This window comes from Heterocephalus glaber, unplaced genomic scaffold, assembly GCF_053883595.1.
Source record: "Heterocephalus glaber isolate CG9 unplaced genomic scaffold, H.glaber_assembly_v1.0 deba00000122, whole genome shotgun sequence".
NCBI lineage: Eukaryota > Metazoa > Chordata > Mammalia > Rodentia > Bathyergidae > Heterocephalus > Heterocephalus glaber.
The window spans coordinates 12,055,944-12,075,671 of NW_028258138.1; the positions used below are offsets into that span (position 1 = coordinate 12,055,944).

The 19,728-nt window shown below is 41.9% G+C and overlaps 1 protein-coding gene across 10 annotated transcripts in view; it reads left to right on the forward strand.

Annotated features, from left to right (window-relative positions):
* Positions 1-19,728, forward strand: part of Tiam1 (TIAM Rac1 associated GEF 1) — a 384,121-nt gene that overhangs the window by 253,428 nt on the left and 110,965 nt on the right. For all 10 annotated transcript variants that reach the window (XM_087213203.1, XM_004842270.3, XM_087213200.1 and 7 more), the window contains 2 exons: positions 4,258-4,702; positions 10,146-10,318. In XM_087213203.1, the coding sequence (XP_087069329.1) occupies positions 4,258-4,702; positions 10,146-10,318 (618 nt within the window). The remainder of the gene's footprint in view (positions 1-4,257; positions 4,703-10,145; positions 10,319-19,728) is intronic.

Consider the following 19,728-nt stretch of genomic DNA (forward strand, 5'->3'; position numbering starts at 1 on the left):
CCTTTTCAGAATTGTGCCTGCATCTCAACCCAGCACAGCTGCTCCTCAGTGTGTTTTGTAGACTTACTGTCTTTCACTTCCTGTGAAAACAATTGGAGCCTTTACTACCGTGCATCATGAAGCCATATTCATGGTGGGTGAGACCCCCTAGTTTTCAGGACAGTGACAGCAGGCTTTGGTAGCAGGCTCTGGTTTTGCCTCTTGCTTCCCTATTTGCATGCATTTGAGCATTGTTGCCCAGCTAGAATGGTTGAGAAACCTCTTGCCCAGCAGCAGTTGTGTATTTGGGGCTACAGCTGGGCACTTGTGCACCCAATAGAGAAGTGCATATATTCATTCTGGGAAATTGCCAGTGGGGTGGAAACTGGGGAGTGCTCTGAAAATCAGGTTTAGGAGGATTTGTTCTGGAAGGCCAGGCTTTAAGAACCTCCTAATCCCATGAATGTTGTTCAGAATTGGATGTCTCTTCAGTGGAGAGTTCTTAACATGGAAAGTTGTTTTTCTGCTGTTTTCTGGAAATCTCTGCTGGATCATGCACCATATTGGGATTTATTTTTCTTTTTTGGCTGTGGTTTTACCATTTCCCTTGATTCCCTCTGATTTCTTATTTTACTATTAATTTCATATTTATTTATTTATTTATTTACTTGTGCAGTGCTTGGGATTGAGCCCAGGGCCTCACACATACATGGTAGGTAAGTGCTCTACTGCTGAGCCATGTCCTGACTTTAAGGTTAAAATACAGGATTTGGTCAAGGAGTCTACACCAAACCATAGTGCAGGGCAAGTCTAAGACTTAGGAAGGAACATATTTTGCATTTGCTCTTCTGTACTGCTTGCTGTTGGGAAGAGCTGTGATGCTTACCAGTGCTTCTGGGAGTGGGGAGTATCAGGTTTCTCAGTTGTGAGATGTCTTGGGTTCTGAGCAGGGGAGGCAGAGGAGCCCTTCTAAGAAAAGCCCATAAGAAAGTTGGTATCGAGCTGCTGGTCAGAAAGAACAGTGTTGAGCAGTGTCCCATTGCCCGTGATGCCAGAGGCTGTGGCCTTCTAGGTATTCGGGGCATCCCAAGCATCGTGACTGCATAGCAGTTGGGGCAGGGCAGCCAGCATCCATTTCTCAATGGGCTGGGTCACATATCAGTTGGGGGGATGTGTAGCACTGAGCCAGATCAACCACTTCTGGAGGCCAGGTGGAGTCGCCTTGGGTGACAGATCCAGGATTATTGCCCAGCACTTATCCCAAAAGGTGTGCATGTTCAGCTGCAGTAAGCTGGCCCCTTACCTGGAGCAGTCACTTCTTAGCTGTGTTTGGTGGCAGTTTCAGAGTCAAAAACACACTGCCTGGGCCACTCCAAGGCTCCAGCGTCAGTTTGGCATGAGCTGATGTTGAGGTCTGACACAGAGGTGAGTGTCCATAAGGGCCTTAACTCTTAGTCTACCTAGAGAGAGACCCAGGGCATTCTGCAATGGGGAGGGAGGTTTGGAGGACTGCAGTAAACTGCAAGGGACATGCTCTTGAGAGTTGGCCTGTTTGCTCTCTGCCTCTTTTTCCTCCTCCTCTGTGTGTCTCTTCCTTCCCATTCTCTACCTTTTCAGAATTTAGCCTTTTGGTGGGCAGTTCAAGGCAAATAGGTGAACAGTCACTCAATCCCCCCCCCCCCGGGAGAAATTAGAAGGCATTGTTGATAAACAAGAGAGAAGCCAGTGAGTTGGACCTTTACACAAAATCTGGTCAGGTGTTCGGCAGGGGTGAGCCATCGGGGCGCCATGTAATAGTGAGAAAGGCACTCAGACATACAGGCTCCAACTTGCCATCTGCTACTAGCCAGCCTCGGAACTTTATGAGCCCCCATCTTCCTATCTGCTAGTCAAAGAGATGGCTTTTCAAAGTTCCTTCCTGGGACTCTGAAACTCACAAGGTGCCTAGGTCACTTCTCTCCTTTGGGGCAGAGTCTCTTCTGTGGACTAGGGATGTTACCTGTTTAGCTTTGTTTCCCTGTCTTATAGAGAAGAATCACATCTCTTTACCCCATAGAGGAGAGCAAGTATAGCTGATTCCTTCACATAAGTCACACCCTTCATCAGGGAATGGTGCATACAAAAACCAATCTGAATGTTTGGGAAACTTACAAACTTTTCTCTCTTCCATGATTCATGGCTATCTGGAATCCATGATTGTCAAATCCCCATATTGTCTCATATCAACAGGGATGCATATGGTACATGTCCCCCGTCAGGGAGAAATGTGGATTGATAACAGTGTTTTCTGGTTTGTGTAGGGATTTTTACCAACTAGATTTGGATGCATTATGACCATTTATGGGCAGGAGAGCAGATAACAAAGCAACAACGAGACCAGTAATTATAGGGTGGGTTAGCCCACTTCCAACTATTATTATTAAATACCTGAGGTTGGTTAATTTGTAAAGAAAAGAGGTTTATTTATCTCATAGTTTTGGAGGTACGAGAACATGGCACTGTCATCTGCTGGCTTTTACCAGGGCCTTCTGGCTGGTAGCATCTCAATGTGTGAGAGGGAGAGATCACATAGCGAGACAGGAAGCTAGAGAGATTCAGGCATCAGGCTCACTCTTTCCAGCACTGATCCTGCCCAAGGATGATGCCCTCAATAACCTAATCAGCTTCCACCAGACTCCACCCTTAGAGGCCTCTCCCCCATCATTGGCCTGTTAGGGACCGAGCTTCCAACTACGAACCCTTGGGGAGCAAACCACATCCAGGCCACAGCACAGGGGTCTGCATCTGAGCTGTATCAGTGGTTTCTTTGCCCCTCTTAAGTCTATCAAACCCCCAGAGGTCTAAACTCCTTTAGAAACTGACCTTGTTCAGCTATATCCTGCTACCATACTACTATCCTGTCCTGCTTTGTGTATACAGATTTAGTTGCCCACATGGCATCTGTCACGATGACAGTGAACTGAGGACAACTCTAAGTTGGAATTGACCAAGTGAGGCTCATGGAGGAGATGTGGACGCAGTACCTCTTTGGTTTTACAGGGAACAGTATTTATTTGTGGCATGGCTTATTCTGCTCCATGCCTCTCAGCAAAGATTTGGGCCCAAAACATTCATTTTTATGGCATTTAGGATATTTCATTAAGTTTTTTACATGTTTGAACTATAGTTAGTTATTTATGATACTAAAGATTCAAAAGAAAACTTGAAACCTCCATGCTATATACTACCTGGCCATCTTTTCTATATCAGGCTCATATTATTGTTCTCTTCCTTAGAGAAAACTCAGTCTCCTTCTTTATCCATAAGATTGTAGAGCTGTCCCATCCCAATACTGCTGTCATTATCCTCTCTTTGATTGCTGCCATTATTTAATTATTGTTTATGGAAATGCCTACAGCGCTTTTGAGCAATTACGATTCTGATTTAACAACAGTCCTGTCTGTTCTGGAAATGTTCAGTGGCAAGCTCTGGAAGATCTCGGTGTTTTAAATTGGAAATTGATACTCCAGCATCTTGGCAGTTGCCCCCGAGCTGTGTCTTGGGCCAGGGGCAGCGAGTCACCAGCTCCGGGCTCCTAGCATCCCGGCTTTGAAAGGGCAAGGTAATTGGAGAGCCCGTGTAGGAGCTGGGGGCCCCACAGACTGATTTAGCACAGAGCTGAGTGAGAGGCTGTTTTCAAGAAGCGAAGCTGATTAGGGCATGGGGACTCTCACCTACTCTGCTCTGGGGATATGGAACCCTGCTGGGTGAGTGGCCAGGCTGTGCCCTACTGTTTGGTCACCACTTTATAAAAGAGGCTCCTAAACAGGCTTTTTACTTAAAATTTTTTAAAGAATAGGTATCAGCTGTAAAGACCTAGTTACTCATTGTCACTCCCTACTTCTGGAACGACTAATCAGCCTGCAGAATTTCCCAGAGTTCAAGGCCTGCTGAGGAGGACAGGGGCAGGGCTGTGCTCTCCGTGCCTGGTGATGGTAGAATCTCAACAGCGGCTTTGCCAGTTAGCTAATTATCCAAGTCAGACAAACGATAAGCTCTTTGAAAGGTTCCCTGTTTCTTTTATATTTTCTGAACCTTAAGTCGTTTACTCCATGCTGGGTGGGTGAAGATTTCCTCGGCTCTGCTGTGCGCTGAGGTGAGGAGGAATTGGTCCAGAAGGTGTAGGGAATAGCCGGCCCTGCGTCTCCTTCAGCCCCAGAGCTCCTGGCTGGACCTGGGGAGCTCCTGGCTTCCTTCTCTGCCTGATGCATGTCTTCTCTCTTCCATTCTGCTCCTAAGGATGTTAACGCGGGTGAAGGCAGCGAGTTTGCAGACAGTGGGATCGAAGGGGCCACCACCGACACGGACCTCCTGTCCAGGCGCTCTAATGCCACCAACTCCAGCTATTCGCCCTCCACGGGCCGGGCCTTTGTGGGCAGCGACAGCGGCAGCAGCTCCACGGGGGATGCGGCTCGCCAGGGGGTGTACGAGAACTTCCGGCGGGAGCTGGAGATGAGCACCAACAGCGAGAGCCTGGAGGAGGCCAGCTCTGCGCACAGCGACGAGCAGAGCAGCGGCACCCTGAGCTCGCCCGGCCAGTCGGACATCCTGCTGACCGCCGCGCAGGGCACCGTGCGCAAGGCCGGAGCGCTGGCCGTCAAGAACTTCCTGGTGCACAAGAAGAACAAGAAGGTGGAGTCGGCCACCCGGAGGAAGTGGAAGCACTATTGGGTGTCCCTGAAAGGTAAGGACCGTGGTTCTCGGCTGCGCGCTGGACAGCGGATGCTCCAAGCATCAAAGGATGCGCTTCCTGGAGCCCGGTATCCATTTGATGGGGTTTTCTTCTTGTGATCGTATGGAATCATTTCACCAAAGTATTTTAAAAACTTTGTTTTATTGTGTTAGGAGCACTTAACATAAAATGTACTCCTGACACATTTTAAAACGTATAATAAGTACAGTGTTGTTGACTATAGGTGCACCGTTGTAGGCAGACCTTTAGAACGTACTCATCTGACTTAACTGGAGCTTTATGCTCCTTGATCAGCCATTCCCTGGCATGTCTCCCACCCCTTGCCGAGGATATTTTGTTTTCTTTACTATTTTTCATAGATTAAGCAGAAGGAGCTTGTCATTGCCTGTTTCCCCGTACAGACAGCTGGTTCTGCGGACAGTTCTGAAGGACGAAGTTCCCTCCAAAATTTTTTCTTTGGAACTATTTTAAGTTTGTGCCTCCCAAAGTGACAGGGAAGGAGTTAAAAATCAGGTTGGGTCCTACGAAATTACTACTTTTTAAGATTAAAAATTGATAGAGTATCCCTGATTTCATAAGGCTCAAGCTGATGTGAATGGAATGTCTAAACCATCACATTTGTGAAAAAGGTGGTCTCTGTTTTATAGTGAAATGTATTTTGAGTATGGTATGGATAGTTGAATACATGCATGTACCTGTCACTTTCTGTTTGTATAACCATACTACTTTTATATGTTGCTATTCGTTGTCATTTTGCATCCATTCTGAGGTGTGTATTAATTCCTGCACATGTCTTTGTAGTGGACACAGTTGTAATTCATTCGTGAGCTCTGTGTTTTCAAAAGAAAAAGACTTCTGTGGCACAGTACAAGGCGGATTTTAACCGGGGTTAATATAGGGCAGGATGGGTTAGACAGGTTCACAAGATCAAAGGAAGGGCACAGGGGAAGAAGGGTGGGCTGACCAGGTTGGTAAGGAAATGAGACAGTTTATTTGACACTGGATGTCACTCACTGAGGTTGGTGTGGGACCGTCTCATCCCAGCAGCAGGAAGACTCCGGAGCTCAGCTCAGTGAGGTAAACACATGCCTGAGCAGGGATGTGCAGGCTGCCCCCATGGGATAAGTGGGGCTGGGGTGCACCCCATTCCTGGCCCTGCCAGATGTTGCTTTGCTGCCTGTTGAAACAGGAAGGGAGAATGTTGGTTAGGATGTAGATTTCGCTGCATGTCACAGAAACCCAGGATGAGGATGACAAGAACAAAACTAGGCAGGATTACCATCTAAGACTCAGCTATTCCCAGAGCGTTGGTGTTTGATGATTCAATGTAATGGTCCTGCTTACACAGCATGAATAGTTGCCCTGTGTGAATGCTTTGGAGAACGGTTGCTGTGCTTTCTACTGTCTAACCTTCCTTGGCTTAATTTAGAGGGTATGTCAGAGGGTCCTGAATTGTACCAACCAGTTGCTCTGTTATGGTGGGATACAATGAGATGCGGGAAAAGTCCTTCTGTCTCCCACCTCCTGGGCCTCTTCCAGATGTGCACACGATTGGACACAGCACCTCTGTTCCTGTAGCCGTCCATCCCAGCATTCATTTTATTAATTGGTGCTGAGTTCTTAACAGCCTGATTTGAAGACCGCCTCTGTCCCAGCCACGTAAAGTAGTTTCGAGGGTATAACTTAGTATGTGTGACAGCACAGGTTTGGAGATAGCCCCCATATTCATTTGTTAGGGCTGCCGTGACAAAGCACCACAGACTGGATGTTGTAAGTAACAGAAATGTATCATGTCTCAGTTGTGGAGACCAAAAATCTGAGATCAAGGTATTGGCACAGTTGGTTTCTTCTGGAGCCTCCCTCCTTTCCTTGGAGATGCCCGTTTTCCTGTGGCTTCCCCTGAATCTGTCCAAATTTTATCTTTTTATAAGGAGAGCAGTCAGATGAGATTTGGGCCCATCCAGTAGATATCACTTTACTTCACATGCCTCTTTAAAGGTTGTATCTCCAAATATGATCACATTTGAAAGTAGCAGGAGCTAGGACTTTAGTGTAGGAATTTGATGGGACACAGTCTAGCTGGTAACAGGCCCTGAATTTGTGATTTAGATAAGTTTCCCAGGTTTCTCTAAATTTGAGAACAGAATAGAATAAAAATAATTAGGTGATTTTTTTTTTTTAACTTGGGTTATTGCAGAGGGGGTTATTTTATTTCTGCCATTTCCTTAGAGAATAAATGACACGGGGTGGGAGGAGCATGGCACAGGCATTAGGAGCACAAGCCGTGCTCCTGTTATGGAAGGGGAGCCTTCATGTCCTTGGTGACCCAGCTTTGAGTGGCCCAGTCTGTCAGGATGCAGTTCCAGAACAGTTGAGCCACTGAGCCCTTTGCTTCCTAAACCCGACAGGTTCTCCTTCTATGCTGACATCCTCAGGGCTTTGGTTTGCTACTCAAAACCAAGACTTGTTGCTGACTTTCTCTGCAACCTTTGGATAGTGCAAAAGCAAAAGCAGAACACTTGGGAACCGTGGGATAGAGACTTTTTCAAAGATTCTTTCACATGAGCTAAAATAATTAATTTTAAAAAGGATTTCATGTAGAGTTAATCTCTGGAGTGAATGGTTGAGGAACCTAGAGATTATCATCCAGTGAAGATAAAGGTAAACAGTCTTTTATCAGGGAGTGTGTGGTTCTTGGATTCACTGCTTCATGTTAGTTTTAAAATTGGAACAAATTGATAAATGAGTGAAAGCCAGTTTCAGCCACCTACTGTTGTGGATGGTTCTAAAGCAAAATTGAAAAATTGTAAAGCAACAGCAATTTGGAAAGACCATACAATGTCCAGTGTGTACACATACCAGATTTTGTGAGTGCCCCTAATTCCTATCTTGTGGGCCCAAGGCCAGCCCTGGGCTACTTAGTGAGACTCTTGTCTCAACATCCCCCCCACCAAACTGAAGGAATTACGTGAAAAATGGAGTTGAAGCAGCACGTCAAACATTGTGTATTTATGCGTGTGCAATTTTCAACCCCAAATTTATAAAAGAACACCCTACAAACTTTATGAAAAATTTATAATCACCATAAGGTTTTATCTTTTAAAAACACATTTGCAGAGGAGGTTATCCTTTAAAAAAAAGAAATGAATATAGGTTGAATTGGTAGAAAACGTAATTGAGATTCTTGAATTACAGAGACAGGAACAACGTGTACCATATCACAAGGTTCAGGAGCACAGTGCTATGCGGAGTTCTCAGCAGAGCCCATGGCTAAGCTGTGCCAACAGGAGAAAATGGTAGATGAGAAATGTACCAGGGTGTACACTCAACTGTGTTAGGGGTATTGCATTTATCAGCTGTTACATAGTAATGTGAAATTTTTTTTTTAATTCTTTTATTGGTACATTTTAGGTATACAACACAATTACATTTCTCATTGGGAATTGTACCTTTACACGATGCATCTTGGTTCTTATTTTTTCCCCATTCCTAGCCCTCCCTTCACCCCCTCCACCCTTCCCTATTTACAAAGACTTTATTTCCATTTTTTCCATTTCTCAGCATTTTTCCTTTCCCTTCTTTCCTTTCCCCTGCCCCTCCCACTACCCCTACCCCTTTGGACCTTTTCTTCCTATTTTACATTATCGATTATTCATTCTAATCATTGGTACATTTTAGGCATACAATATAATGACATTCATCATTGGAAATTTGCACCTTCACATAATCTCTCTTGGTTCTTATTTTTCACACTTGCCCAGCCCTCCCTTCAACCCCTCCAGTCCTCCCTATTTACAAAGATTTTGTTCCTATTTTTCCATTTTCTCATATTAATCCCATTTCCTTCTATCCTTTCCCCTAACCCTCTCAAGTAATGTGAAATGTTATGGGCAAGAAAAATTGCTTTTTTTTTTTGGTACCGGAGATTGAACTCAGGACCTTGCACTTTTGAGGCAGGCAGTGCCACCACTGAGCTAAATCCCCGGCCTGGAAAAATTGCTTTTGAACTAGTGTGACGTTTCCATTAGGCTACGTCATTCTACAGTACTTACTGCAATTGAGTAATTTTTCTTTACAGACTCCTATTTTAACGAAGTAGATTGTACTTTCAAGGGCTTTGCAATTCATGGAAACTGTGGTACTTGCTTGTAGTAAGGAAGATGGTGAAAGTTCACCGAGTAGCCTATGTTGAAGTTGGAGAAGAATCATGAAGCCGTATTCAGGCTTCCTCAGATTGGTTTCAATTGGTTTAAGTAGTAGTTGCTATTAAAGTGAGTTTCTAGTTCAGGCAGTGATGGAGGATATCTACTCAAGTCACTTTCCCACAAACCTAAAAACTGTTTCTATTGCTGCTGTCTCATTGCTTTCACGGTGTATCTAAGTATGGACTAGGTTTCTGGTTTCCCCGAGACATTCTACATGGGTCTACATTTACTTTTTCAGAAGAAACAGGGATGTGGTTTGTTTCTAGGGGATTAAAAAAACCTGTATAGATATAATCTGAGAACAAAAATGTATCATTTCTTTTGTTCTGAACATACCGAAGGACTGAGTTGTATATTGTTTTCACCTAAGGTGTGGTCCACAAATCATAATCGATTTTCTTGAGATTCTTGGTTGTGAGACATATTGGGAATGGACTCCAAGGTGACAATATGACCACCAGTCTTACACAGTGCTGGATATACCTTTGGTCTTATAGAATCTGCGGACGCATGTTTGGGCTCTCTACTGGGAAAAGGAGACGCAGGACCCCTATCTTTGTGAGGATACTTATAACAAAACATTCTAACACTGCAAGTAAGGATCTTAAAGAACTTGAGGTCATGCTTGAAGGAGTGTGTATTAGTTACTTTCTCATCACTGGGACAAAATGCCCAACACTCGAAATTTAAAGAAAAGATTTATTTTAGGCAATTGTTTCAGAAGGTCCAGTCCACAGTCAGCTGGTTTTAAGTCAGAAATGGCACGGTGGAAGAATGTGGCAGGAGAAAGCTTTACCCCATGGCAGACAGGAAGCAGAGAGAGGAGGGTGGGTGGGGAGCAAGACTACCCACCTTCAGCCAGGCCCCACCTCTCAACAGTACAGCCAACCATGAACCCATCCATGGGCCAGCACACTGATGAGTATACGCGCCTCTTAATCCAGTCACCTCCAAAAGCACCACTCTGAACACATATAACTTTTGGGTGACCTTTTAGATCTAAAGGGTAACAGAATGCTTTGCTAATTTAGAGGCTGTGATTTAAGAGCTTTCTCTTTCTCTAGGCAAATCCAAGAGCTTATTACAAGCACGACCCCATTGCCTTCACCTCCTGGATTCCACATGCTTTCATTTCCAGCCCTTTCTCGTGACAAGTGCTAGTTTCCACTGCCAGCTTTTGACTGATGGAGTACTCAATACTCATGCTGACCCCTGTTCTGTTTCCTCAGGATGCACGCTCTTTTTCTATGAGAGCGATGGCAGGTCTGGAATAGATCACAACAGCATCCCCAAGCATGCCGTCTGGGTAGAAAACAGCATTGTGCAGGCCGTGCCTGAGCACCCCAAGAAGGACTTTGTCTTCTGCCTCAGCAATTCACTGGGCGATGCCTTCCTCTTTCAGGTTTGTTGGACACTTCCTTTGTGGGATGTTTCTAACCTTTGAATGACACAGCGTCCTCTCTTGTTTTAGTGCCCTGCCTTTTTTTTTTTTCCATTTTAATGGTGGGAAATATCTATTGCTCATTGTAGACACAAAAATGGTGAACAACAAAGTAAACATCTGTAATGAATTCCAGGAGTGAGAGACCTCTCCCAAAGGGTTTCAGAGTTATGAGTTGGATTTGAGAAACTGGCTGTATTTGCTGTGGGTTGAAGGATTTCTTAGTGTAGTTTCAGTGCCGTTTGTGTGGCACTTTAGAAAGGGATCATGGGATCCTTAATTTAGACATGATTTGAGCTGTCAAAAATTTTTTTTCATAATATGTTCTCTTCTAATATTAATCATAAAGTAAAATAATGACGTCCCAGAAATTACTGGCTGTCCCTAAATAGTTTCTCGTTTTCATCTTATTAGAACTTTCTACCCAGAGTTCTTGAAGTTTGAGTATTAATTGATTTTAAAAACTAGTTCCCTGCTTCTGGGTTAACATTTGCTTTTATAGGAAATCTTTTGAACTTGCTCAGTTGTAATATATCCTGCAAGAACTTCTTTTTTTTGTTAGGAAAGCTTTCTTCATTTATTCCGTTAATGAATTAATTCCTTAAACCTTTATTCCATGCTCTGTATTTTCTATGCACACTCTGTATTTTTTTAAGAATGCCTTTTGACATAATTCCTACTTTTAAAAGTATTCACATATAATGGGGAGACAGGCACAGAAGTAAACCTCTATAATGCTGCAAGATCATGCAGTGAATATTGAAGAGAAGGGATAAACTGGGTGAAATGGACAGGGAAAACTTTGCATGCAAGAAAAGAGTCAAAACAAACATATAGGGGAAAGTTGTGGCTTTGGCCTCTATGCTTTCTATTTGGATAATTTGGTATAAAGTGGTAATTTTGTTTGTTTTCTCACAAAACACCTGTGCTTTTTAAAAATTTGTGAAATAAAACCCACAGAAAACAGAGTGTTTAAAACATAAATTAACTGTTCGATGAACTGTCATGAAGTAAATATGTAACCATCAACTAGGAGAAAGAATAGAAATTTCAGGCATTGTGTAAGATACTTTCCACCCACATACACACAAGAGCCTAATTGAATAGAGTGAATATGACTTTTGTCATTCAAGTCAGGACATTATTTATCTGGGAATGACTTAATTTCTCCTTTTTTATGAAGGATAGTTTGGCTGGATACAGTATTTTTGATTGATAATCTTATTTCAGTTCTTTGAATGTATCATCCCATTGCTTTCCAGCCACCATAGTTGCTGTCGAGAAATTAGTTGTTAATCATATGAGGATCCCATTTATGTGATGAGTTACTTTGCTGCTTTAAAGAGTTTTGTCTTGTCTCTACCCAGCTTGATTATGATGTATGGAGGTATCAATCTCTGAATTTATTCTACTTAGGGTTCATTTTGCTTCTTGAATATGTATGTTTGCATGCACGCACGTGTGTGTGTGTGTGTGTGTGTGTGTGTGTCTGAAATTTGGGGAGCGTTTAGATATCTCTTCAGTCTTCCTGCCCATTTCTTTTGTCTCCTCTGACACCTATTGAGTTTACATTAGTATCCTTGACAGTGTCCTCAGGTCTCTGAGACTCTATTCTTTTCTCTTGATTCTTTTCTTTTTCTTCTGTCTCATAGACTAAATAGTATAATCTCAGTTGATCTACTTAAAGTTTATTGATTCCATTTTCTGCCAACTCATATCTTTTAAACCTTTCTGCTCTTCTGGCTTTTTGATGTTCTAAGTCTAGTATTTATATGTGGTTTTGAAAAAAAAATTATGTTTCCCTATTTGTATTGTGTACATGGTGAGATATCACTCTCATATTTTACTTCTTTAGATGTGATGTCCTTTAGTTCTTTGAATATATCCAAAATAGTTGACTTGAAGTCTTTGTTTAGCACACTCAACATCTGGACTTCCTTGGGGATAGTTTCTTCTGATGTGTCATTTCCTGAGTATAGACTGTACTGTACTGTTTCTTTGCACATTTCATACTTTTCTTAGAAGATTGTACATTTTAAATACTTCAAAGTGGCAACTCCTTGTATTTATTAGTACATGTTTGTGATACATAGTGACTACTTTCATTGTGGATATTTGCTACATGTACATGACACATTTTAACCCTTTTTGCATCCCCTTCCCCTCCCTCCTTCCTCTTTTATCTCCTGGTTTCCCATTTGCAGATCTATCTTAAAGGTGTTCTTTGTTGTAGTGAAGCTTTCTGATTTTGTGTAGTCTTATTTCTCAAGTCTTCCATAATAAGTCATACTTTGTGTATCCTGTTTTTAAAATGTACATGATCCAAAGTCATGAAAATATCCTGTTATTTAAAATGGCGGCTTTTAAAAGCAGATCCAGCCCCATCCTTCAGGATTTGTTGTAGTCTTGATTGCTGTTATTTATGGTGCTTCTTTGTGTAGTGACTGTCCTGAAATCTGGAAAATCTTTATGCTTTGTCATATATGACCACTGAAGTCTCTACTTGGCTAGTTCAATAAATGATTGCTTACAAGCAGTAAATCTCCACCCTTTTCTGAAGACAGACAGTTGCAAGTTGAAGCACATCTTCAGTGCTCAGGCAGTCAGTTGTCAGCTCTGCTTAAGCAGAGCCTTCACCTCTGTTTTCTCAGAGCCTGGTGGCCAGTGGTTGCTAGGCTACTGGTTTCCATGAGATTGTGGAGATGGGAAGATGGAGATAGTAATAGAGCAAGAGAAGATGAAGCAAAATTTGCTGCTTTTACCAAGATTTGGCCATTTCTCTTTAATAAATACACTCCAGATTGTTGGAAGACATATTAATTTCTACCATACTGAAAGAGTTGATTTTGACAATATTGGCCAGTTTTCTTACTGCTTTTGTGGAGAAATGAATTTTTGGAGGTCCTTATCCCCCCATTGAAGCTGATGGCATTTACAAGGACACTTTAGAGACTTGACACTTTTAATAATTATGCCAGGATAACAGGTACAAGCTGAGACAGTCGCAAACCAACTGGAACATATGGCAACCTTTCCCTTGGTATATTTGGTTTGTTTCCTGGTTGGAGGAATCATGAGCAATGTTGCTATGAGCACTCTTGTACCTATTCTCATGGTACATTTGTCCATATTTTTGTTGGGTATATGCCCGGGAACATGTTCAGCTTTACTAGATATTGTCAAACCATTTCCAAAATGATTAAAATAATTTATACTCCTTTCAGCAGCCTGGGAGAATTCTACTTATTCCATATCCTCAACAGCACTTCGTATTATCAGGTCTTTTTTTTTTCAAGCTTTTAGTGTGATGTTTAGCAGATTTACCTGTGTTGGCTGGCCATTTCACTATTGTTCACTTTTATGAAGTAATTTTTTCCATTGGGTTTTTCTCTCTTCATGATTTATAGCGGTTCTTTACATAATTTTTATAATTTCTCTTATTATATTCATTGCAAATTTCTTTTTCCAGTCTGTGCTCTCTTAAAGGTATTCTTTGTTGTAGTGAAACTTTTTAGTTTGGTGTAGTCTTAAGTCCTCCCTAATAGGTTATACTTTGTGTATTCTATTTTTAAAATGTGCATGATCCAAGGTCATGAAAATATCCTTCTATGTACCTTGGAGGGTGTTGTTTTTCTGCATTTGGCCTGGCTTTGTATGTAGTAATTGGAAATTTTGCAAGTGAGGACGTGCCTAACTACTTTATCAGCAGCAGCACTGTTGTGGCATCAGCAGCTGTCTTCTAGTATGCCCTTGCTGTGTGCCACCACCTCTAAAGTGTTTCACAGTATGACACACATTGAATTCTTAGAACTGTGATGACTTAGATTGTATATCCATCTTTTACCGTAATGCTATGGATTATGTACTCCATTTGGTGAAACTGAGGTTTACAAAGGCAGAACAAACACTGAGTCACACAATTACTGAATGTCAGGATTGGGTTTAAACCAAACCTCTTTTTTCCCAAAGTCTCCTTTTGTCTGAGATACTATTTATCTTACTAGTGTTACTACTGATTCGAAGAAGGATGTGGACAAATACCAGTGGGTATACTAAAACATGACCAATTTTTTTCTCATCTTTTGAGTTAAACCACTCATGGGGAATATTCTAAATCATAACCTGATTTTGGCCATTTTTGCCTCACTACATAAATTATATGATTATCTGATTTTCACCACCCTCACCCCCTTTACTCACCTCTGATAGTAAGAGTTTAAAGGACTTTCAGGGCTATAGAATTGCTAGTAAGAATCTAAATATCCAGTAGGTCACATTGTATAGAATTCTTTTGTGACAATATAAGACCTTATTCAAGGAAACCTCTTCTTGTTCTGAGAAATTTTTATGCTACTTATGTGGGATAAAGCACAAAATGAACCTTTTCAGAGGAAATTACTGCTGTTTGGGATCCATGAAGGCATTTTCTGCCTTCTACTTATTGTAATCCACATAACTCTAGAGGGGCCAGATTTGAAAGAAACCTGTGTGTGTAGGGGGTGAGGTTAAAGAAGAGAGATCAACCATGATTATGGAAATAATTTGTAGGTTATTTCAGCCTCAGGGCTCAATTCAGTGCACACAGTGTCCAGAGCCTGCATGCTGCCGATTCGATGCTGTTGCTCAGATACCCACACATTTGTCCCTGGAAAGGAGGAGGTTCATGTTACCAGGAAAAATAGAAAAGGGGTTTTGTGTGCAGGGTGGGGGTGGGAATCAACATGAACGTTGGAGTAGATTGTGTAGAACAAGTTTTATGCTGTCTGCATAAAGTGAGACTGTAGCTCCTGCATTTAAACCAAAATAATTCTTCCCTCCCATTTGGAGCCAGAGAGACAGCATCTACCATCTAGAGAGTACAATTTCCTGTTGGGCCTTCATTCATCCTTTACTTGAAGATGTTACTATTTCAAAAAGCTCCATGACTTCCAGGGAAATATGTCCTGATACTAGCTTTCAATTCTGTATCAAATGCTTTGGGAACATAGCTAGGACAGGATAAGAAAAGGGCCTGATGGAGTGGAAAACCAGATGCAGTTCCATATCTAAAGGAGTATAGAAAGTATTATCTCTAGGAGGTGATTGTCTTTCCTTCTGCAAAAAGTTCCCCTATCATTTAGAAAAATCACTCATACTAATTAGTGTGTTTTGTGCATTAAAAAAAGAGACTCATTAAAAACATAGTATCTATACCATTGTGTTGAGTTTTAGACTGAATGTGATACTGCAATTCAATGTCTGATGGATAGCAGATGTCTGATAAATGTTAGTAGTAATTACCATTTTAGTAATAAAAAGAGACTAAATTTCCGTGCTCTTCTTAAGTAATTGTCTTTACAGAAATTGAGCATGGCTTTACTGTGAATTGTCTTAGGCTCTGAGGTCTATCAGACTTGAGGAAAGACCTTAGGAGATGGCCAGGACAAGCGCAGTCATGTTGGGGGAAACCTGGAAATCATCTTTCACAAAACGGCATCAGTGGAGTTGGTAGAAAAGGCTTTAGAGGGAATTCAGTGTCTGGATTTGCATGGCCTGAAGTTCAGCCTTCCTCTCAAGGTGAGCAGCATCACTGCAAGACCCTGGCCAGCAAGTTAGCCTTTCTGCTGGCCACTTCTCCCATTTCTGAGGACCTCCCAGCTTCTTAACCATCTGCTGTATTAGTCAGCCATAAGTGCCATAAAGTTCTTTGTTGTGTCGAGCCACTACGTTCTTTCTGATGACTCTTGATATTTTCCTTTATTTCCAAATATACTCTTAGAGTCTAGTGCAAGTCTGTTGCTTATCTTTCCAGAAACCTTTTAAATACTCAAAAATAGCTTTCCTTTACTTCTGGCCATCTCTCCTCTTTGGAATCCCCCGCCTGAGCTCCCTGAGTCATTCTTCCTGCTCTGGTTCTTGTCATTTGTCCTCCATGTGGTCTGCCTTGTGCATCCTGCAGTAGAGCTCTGGATGCACTGATTTCTTCTACAACACTTGTGTCAATTCCTTTAATTTATCAGAAGCCACATTGTTTTGTTAACTTATACTGAACTTGTGGTAATTTAAACCCCCACCATCAACTGTTATCCAACAAGGAATTCCCCATCTTATTTTAAAGTTTTTTTTTTTCTCCAAATCCCAAGTGCAGAACTTGAATGTCTTCTTTTGAAATGTTATTCTTGTGGATTTTGTCCTTCTAATGAATCTGTTGAAGTGGTCTTGGATCCTAATGTGATCTTTCCTGGTGTTTACATCCCTCTTAACTTCACATTATCTGTAGATATGATGAGCTAAATATGAGGTCTTCCTTCTCCTTGTTAATTTATGTGTTAACAGTCTGCAGCTAAGTCCTGTTTTCCCAACACCATGGATTAAATCCCTGTTCCTGGGCAACCACTGGAGATATTTAATTTTGATTTTGGCATACATCAGTTGTACAGAAAGGTCAGCTCTAGAATGTGTAGAGCCCCAGGCAAATATTTGTGTTTTGGGCCCTTATCTATATAAAGAATTGACTCATCTCAGATGGGTTTATCAGCACTGCTTTGGTAGCCCAGTCTGAGTCAGTTTCATGGAAGAAATACCACACAGCCTGGTTGGGGAGTGACTCACTAGCCACAGGCTCATATACATAAGCTTAGGGTATCTTATTGACATCTTATATGGAATACAGGATCAGAGAGCTCCCAAACAGGAGAATTGGTTTGGGGACCTCTCCTGAAATCTGTCCTTTCTGGGCACCAGAGGGAGGTGTTCTTTGCCCATTTTCTGTGGCTGTAACAGACTGCCCAAGGCTGGGTAACTTATAAAGAAAAGAGGTTTGTTTTGGTTCATGATTCGGGTGGCTGTGAAGTCCATGAACATGACAGTAGCATCTACCCCATTTCAGGTAAAGACTTAAAGCTAATTCAATTAATAGTGGAAATTGGAAGGGCAAATGGGTATATGAAAAAGAGGAAGAACACGAGGGATGGGCTTACTTTATAATAACCCACTCTCATAGTAACTGACCCAGTCTCATGAGAGCAAATACTCATGCACCAAAGGCGTTAATTCTTTACCTCCATGGCCAAAGCACCGTCCATGGCCCAAGCACCTTCCACTAGATTCCTTCTCCTAGCACTGCCACACTGGAAAGCAAGCTTCAACATGAGTTATCATGGGGAAAACCCATATTCAGGCCTCAGCAGGGATATTGAATAATAAAAGAAAGCCGTTGAAATTATGTGGGCTCCTGAGGGTCAGGGCCTGGGCAGGACTCCACTTGTCTTCCTTTTAGAAAAGTACTTATGGGGCATATGTTGATGCTGTATAAAGTGAATACACTAGGCTAGAAATTGGTTGCATAGTCTGACCTCATTGGCATGCTGGGGGTTCCCACACATGTTAAAAGTACAGTGCAGCACAGGTAGGGGCTTCTGGGGCACCGTACCACCACCCCCAGTGCAGAGGAAGGAGCTTCCGGGCCGCTGTATCACTGCTACCAGTGCAGAGTAAGGGACTTCCAGGCTGCCGTTCCACTGCTCCCAGCACAGAGGCAGTGAGCTGCACAGGTGTCGACAGCAAGAAGAAGAGCAGGACAAACCCAAAGCTCACACAAGGGAGGAAATTATAAAGATCAGAGGAGAAATCAATGCACTGGAGACTAAGAGAATGATACAAAAAATCAATGAAGCCAAGAGTTGGTTCTTTGAAAGAATCAACAAAATTGACAAACCCTTAGCCAATCTTATCAGAAAAAGGAAAGAAAAGGCCCAAATCCATGCAATTAGCAATGTAAAGGGTGAAAGTACAACAGACTCAGCAGAAATCTAGAATATCATCAATACCTACTTCAAGAAATCAAAGACCTCTTCTCTGAAAACTATAGCACTCTGAAAAGAGAGATTGAAGATGATATCAGAAAATGGAAAGACATCCCCTGCTCCTGGGTAGGAAGGATCAACATAGTGAAAATGGCCATACTTCCAAAATTACTATATAGATTCAATGCAATCCCAATTGAAATCCCAGGAGCATACTTCATGGACCTTGAGAAATCAATCCAGAAATTAATTTGGAACAGGAAAGAGACCTAGAATAGCAAAAGCAATTCTAGGTAACAGAGACAATCCCCAACTTGAAACTATACTGCAAGGCTACTGTGATAAAAACAGCATGGTACTGGCAAAGAAGTAAACCTGAGGACCAGTGGAACAGATATGAAGATGCTGAAATAACTCCAGACACACTCAGCCATCTTATCTTCGATAAAGGAGCCAAATGCCCTCACTGGAGGAAAGATAGCCTCCTTAATAAATGGTGCTGGAAAAATTGGGTTTCAACTTGTCAAAGATTAAAACTAGACCTATATCTTTCACCATGCACTAAACTAAAATTGAAATGGATTAAAGATCTAAATATTAAAATAGAAACGCTAAACTGGCTGGAACAGAGGTTAGGTAGAACTCTTGAAAATATCGGTGTAGGAAAAGAGTTTATGAACAAATCCTCAGTTGCCTGTGAACTAGCAGAAACAATCAACAAATGGGATCTCTTCTTATTAAGAAGCTTCTGCACAGCAAGAGAAACCACCAGCAAGGTGAAGAGACAACCCACAATGTGGGGAAAAAATGTTCACCAGCTGTTCCTCAGACAAAGGTCTACTATCTAGAATCTATAAAGAACTTAAAAAAATCAGACCTCCCAAATTTAAAGACCCAATCTGAAAGTGGGCATCTGAAATGAACAGACATTTCTCACACATAGAAGTAGAAATAGCAACTAAACATATGAAAAAATGTTCAACATTACTGGTCATTTGAGAGATGCAAATGAAAACAATGCTGAGATTCCAGCTCACTTCAGAAAGAATGGCTGCTATCCTGAAATCAACCAATAACAAATGCTGGATGGGATGCGGGGAAAGAGGAACCCTACTGCACTGCTGTTGGGAGTATCGACTGGTGCAACCACTGTGGAAATCAGTATGGAGATACCTCAAAGAACTAGGACTGGAAGTCCCATTTGACCCAGCTATTCCCCTGCTGGGTACCTTTCCCAAAGAATTAATCATACCACAGTGATATATGTGCACCTATGTTCATAGCAGCACGATTTGTAATAGCTAAAACTTGGAAGCAGCCTAAATACCTATCAGCTGGAGACTGGATAAAGGAAATGTGTTTTTTAATATATAATGGAGTACTACTCAGCCATAAAAAATGAGAAATTAGAGACATTTATAGGTAAATGGATGTACATTGAGGTGATACTCTTAAGTGAAATAAATAGGACACTCATGTGTAAATACTGAATAGTTTCTCTAGTGTGAGAAACTGAAAGTGTAAAGAAGGACTAAAAGGTGTAATAGATAATGTGAAATAGGAAGAAAAGGGGCAAAGGGGAAGGGG